Here is a 5,106-nt window from a genome sequence, read left to right on the forward strand (position 1 = left end):
TTCTATTTATTTGCCAAAGTTTCCTATTTTCTCACTGTTTCAAGTGTGTTTGTAATTTCTTATTGAAGCATTTTTATGATATCTTCTTTAAAATCCCTAACAGATAAGGCCAGGCATGGTGGCAGTGGCTCACGTCTGTAATCCCAGCACTTTGGGAGGCCGAGGCGGGCAGATCACTTCAGGCCAGGAATTCAAGAGCAGCCTGGCCAACATGGCGAAACTCCATCTCCTACTGAAAAACAAAACAAAACAACAAAAACTAGCCAGGTGTGGTGGCGCATGCCTGTATTCCCAGCTACTCAGGAGGCTGATGCACAAGAATTGTTTGAACCCTGGAGGAGGAGGTTGCAGTGAGCCAAGACTGGGCCACTGCACTCCAGTCTGGGAGACAGATTGAGACTGTGTCAAAACAACAACAACAAAAATCCCTAACATAATCTCAAAATCTGTGTCATTTCACTGTTGGTTATCTGTCGAATGGTTCTTTTATCATTCAAGTTGAGATTTTTTTCTGGTTCTTGGTATGATGAGTGATTTTTATTGTGTGCTGGACACTTTGGGCATGATGTTAAGAGACTTCAGATCTTGTTTAAATTTTCTATTATAGCAGACTTCTGCTAATACCACACTAGTGAGGTTAGGGAGAGTGTAGCATCTTCTGAGTAAGTCCATGTGGTCTCCTTACTGTGGTGGAAGTACAGGATTCTTGTTCATTTCTTTCCCCATGGTGTTTGGTTGAAGTAGGGCAAATATTGTCAGAAAGATTTCTGTCTTACTAGACTACCCCTTTCCTGGACTTTTGTCTAAAGCAAGAGAATTTTCTTGGTGCAGTTTTTTTGTCTGCACCTGCCAGAATCGTGGTTGCAGATTTTCTAGTGCCCAATCTGGGAAACACAGGAGGCAATAAGAAAACCCAGGAAACTTACCACGGTCAGTCCTTTAGTTCTGAGGACTCTAGCTACTCCGCCTTGTCCTCTCCAGACTCACCAGAGAAATAATAAGCATATCAGATGTTTATAGCATAAGCTGGTGCTGCTAACATGCAGCCACCCAGCTTGCAAAGTCTTCTTATGTTTGCTTTATATATTATGCTCAGAGATTTTAGTTCTACTTCACAGGAGTGATAGTAAGAATTACATCTACTTCATTTTGTCCAGAACTGAAAGTCTGACTTTCATTTGTTAAAAAACATAAAAGTAATGCAGTGGTTGGGCTCCTGAATCTTTAAGACTGCTATTTGTTCTGATCTCCATGAATGACCAATGTAAAATGATGAATGGTAGAGATCCTAAATGGGAGAGTTGAAGAGGGAGCCTTTTTTTTTTTTTTTTTTTTTAACCTCCCCAGCAGTGATTGAGTAGGAAGGGTACCTGGGCTTTTTGATGTAGCAGGAGTTTTTCTTGAGTAAATCAGTAAACTGGCATTTAACTAGAGCTGGTAAAATCAGGATATGAAGCAGAACCTGGAAAATCCCTGGCCAGGCTGATGTTCTATATGTCTTTTGAGGGCTATGCAATTAATACATCCCTTGGAGCAACTGTGGCTTCTTCCTTGCTGATTGGAAGCTCTTGTGTTTTCCATGACCTCTTTCTGGTGCTGAGGTTTTACATCTCGCACACTTATGCTGCATCTTCCTAAGTTAAGTAAAGTTCCTTCAAGAGAGCAGGAAACATTCAACCCGAGAAAGCTGATTGAGATTTAAAAAAAAAAAAAAGAGAGAGAGTGAGAGAGTAGGAAACAGTTCCCCTACTTCCTCCTCTCCCTACGGGTACCTACTAAAGTGGTCTTGCTCGCCCTAGAGGCTCATAAACATCGGATAGGCTTATTATTTCTCCGGTGAGTCTGAGTAGCATGAGCTGGTGCTCCTAATGTGCAGCCACCCAGCTTTCAGACCTTGCAGAATTGGCTCTGGACGGTGAGAGACAGCGTCTTTCCAGGGCAGCATGTCTTTAAAAAACAGAGTTCAGTAAGGAGACCCACAGTGGCTACCCAATCCACAGGGAGGTGTTTATTGAAGTCTCTCCTCAGGATCTTTGTGTTTTGGGATCACGTCATGATTTTAAGCCGCACACTAGAATGTTCACATATTTGACCGTTGTTTGCCAGACATTCCTCCCTCTCCTGGTGACTCTCATCTATCCACTCACCCTTCCGCCAATTGAGTCCGTGTATTTGTAAAATGAATGTAAGTGTGAAAGAGCGAAGGCAGGAAAGGAGAAGAATGGAATGGAATGGATGAACTTGAACACTACAAATACTCTTGGAGACCTAGAGATTCTCATGAATTTGCACATTTATTGACTGAGGCACTGGGGTTGGGAGGTAGTTGTACAGAAACCAAAGAGGCTAAACAGCAGCACTAGTTGCAGTCGGAGAGCTCAATGGCTTCTTTCGGGTAGGTTAAGACATGAAGGATTTGCAAACCTCAATGGCTTCTTTCAGGTAGGTTAAGACATGAAGGATTTGCAAACCTCGGGTAACATCATGAGAGCTCTAAGCCCATCGGCGCCACTGGAAAACACCTCCAACTCCTTCGCCTCCGTGGTACCCCGGGGGACCTATTTGGATGGCCAGGTAGGCGCCTGCTTCTGCTGGGTCTGGTGGCAGACCGGGACGCCCTTGCCACTCCCTGAGCCCCCCACGGAGGAGCCACCGCCACAGCTGGAGCTGCCGCCGCCCCCAGAGGAGCCACCTCCGCAGACGGAGCCCCCGCCACCGATGACGCAGCCGCTGCCAACCCCGGAGGAGCCGCCGCCGCAGCCGGAGCCGCCGCCGCCCCCACCGCTGGAGAAGCAGCCACTGCCGCCGCCGCCGCCGGACGACCCCCCTCCGTAACTCGGCTGGGGCGTGCACGAGGTCTGGGTGACCTGCTGCGAGGAGACGTAGCCGGAGCCGCCGCCGCCAGAGGAGCCTCCGCCGCAGCCGGAGCCGCCGCCGCCGGAGTAGCCGCCTCCGCCGCAGCCGGAGCCGCCGCCCCCGCCGCTGGAGAAGCAGCCGGAGCCGACGCTGGAGGAGCCGCCGCTAGAGACGCCGCTGGAGACGCCTCCGTAGCTCTGGCACTGGACAGCCTGACCCGAGGAGCCGCCGCCGCCGGAGAAGCAGCCGGAGCCGCCCCCGGAGGAGCCACCCCCACCGCTGGAGAAGCAGCCAGAGCCGCCCCCGGAGGAGACGCCGCCGCAGCCGGAGCCGCCGCCACCGGAGGAGAAGCAGCCGGAACCTCCCCCACCGCTGGAGAAACAGCCAGAGCCGCCCCCGGAGGAGCCACCGCCCCCGGAGTACTTGACGCTCCCACCGGAGCCCCCTCCGCAGCCTCCAGTGCCGCCGCCGCCCCCGGAGGAGCCCCCGCCACAGCCGGAGCCGCCGCTAGAGTAGCCACCGCCGCCGGAGTAGCCGCAGCCAGAACCGCTGCTGCCGCCACCGCTGAAGGAGCCGCAGCTGCCACCGCCGCTGCCTCCGCCTCCGCTACCGCCGCCAGAAGTCTTCACGCAAACCACTGGGGGCTGGGGGGTGGGCTGCTTTTTCTGATAAGACATCTTATCTAAGGAGGAAGGGGAGCCTGGAAGGAGAGAAGAGAGCATCTCTGGACCAGCTGCAAGAGGATACTTACGGAGGCAGCTGCATCCATGGCAACATCGCCATTCTCCCAGCGCCTGCCTGCGCCAGGCCCAGGGCTCCTTCAGGTGCTCCGAGAGCCCTCAGCAGGGATTCCTGCTTTTGGAAGAGTTGAGCTCCTCCTTCCCCTGCAGAAAGCCTTCACTAAGCTTTAAACAGCCCAGTTAGCAGTGCCCATTCTTTCTCCTAGCTCTGCCTCTGACCACTGTTGCGTGATTTCAGGGCAGATCACCCACACTCCCGCCTCTTTCTCATTTCCTGTTAAATGAAAGGGTTTGAACACTTCATCTTTCAGGCCTCTTCCAGTCTCAACACTGATTCTCTAAGTGCAAATAGAAAGCTACCACAAACCTCTACCTAGGATGGGAGATTTTACCTATTCCCAGTACAACAGAGGGAGGTTTGCTGGACTCCATTCTACTGAGGCCTGTTGCACTCCATCCTCTGCAAAAGCTCTTAGTTCGAACTCTTGGTCTGTCCCACTGAGCTAGGCCATGATCCAAGGGCCAGTTATTAGAAAGGCTCTGCTGTGGCCCTGCCTGGAAACGGGAAGGACCCTGGTGGTCCTTTGGACTAATATCCCCGACCAGAAACTATTAGCCATCTCTTCCATGATTTTCTCAAGTCCAAGTTTGGTAGAAGGGACTTTGACTAGTAGGAAGCTGTATTTCCCTCTCAGAACTTCTAACTCTGTAAAGCAGCAATTGGATTTCTGTGGCACCTCAAATCCCTCCCATCTGCAACTTTCTTGGAATCATTCTCCCTACTTTCTTGAGAGTGGGCTCAGCCTCTCCTCCTGACAGTTTCACGAGGTCTGCTCAGCCTGTGCACAAGTTGCCTTGGACAGCCTCTCCAGAGTCCTTCTGTGCCCGGCACCATGCCTGCCCCTATGGGAGTGCCAGAGAGCAGGAGATAATCTTGTCTTTGTGGAGTTTACATTCTGACCAGAAGACCAGAAACCTCATCTGCATTGCAGCAGCTCATCCCCTGCTCCTTTCCTGACCGCCCTCCAAATGTGAGTGCTTTTGGGAAAGCGGAGGCCCTATAATAGCTCCCAAAGGGGAAAGAGGCCCTGGTCCATCTAATCTAGTCAGGCCTGGGCAAGACCAGCTGGGAAGATGAGAGACTCAGTAGAACCCACACTTACCCAAAGCACCAGGAAGGGTGAGTGAGGAGAGAAGATGCTGGCAATGTGAGGAGCACTGAGCTCCTGAGGTTATATATGGAAGCTCTCCAGGCCAGCTTCTTGTGTTTGAGCTCAGTTACGTGACCCGTGGCTGTCAGCCCCACCTCCCTGTGATTGCAGGCACAGGATGGCCCATTCATGAAGGTTTTGGCATTCTTGAGATGGGCAGCCTGGTGTATGACTGGCCTCTCCTCTGATGCAACAGTGTAGCAGGCTCATCAATGGGGTCACCCAGTCAGAGTGGATGGCAGACATTGTTTCCAAAACCTCTGGCACAGGATGCATACCAGGTGACCACAGGGCTGTGC

General features: G+C 51.9%; 1 protein-coding gene across 1 annotated transcript; it reads right to left on the minus strand.

The window, feature by feature from the left end:
- Window positions 1-2,220: 2,220 nt before the first annotated feature.
- On the minus strand, window positions 2,221-3,533 carry LORICRIN (loricrin cornified envelope precursor protein). The gene has a single exon (XM_037997927.2). It carries the CDS (start codon window positions 3,531-3,533, stop codon window positions 2,559-2,561), a length of 975 nt encoding a protein of 324 aa, XP_037853855.1. The 3' UTR covers window positions 2,221-2,558.
- Window positions 3,534-5,106: the final 1,573 nt, after the last annotated feature.

This window comes from Chlorocebus sabaeus, chromosome 20 (genome assembly GCF_047675955.1).
Source record: "Chlorocebus sabaeus isolate Y175 chromosome 20, mChlSab1.0.hap1, whole genome shotgun sequence".
Classification (NCBI taxonomy): Eukaryota; Metazoa; Chordata; class Mammalia; order Primates; family Cercopithecidae; genus Chlorocebus; species Chlorocebus sabaeus.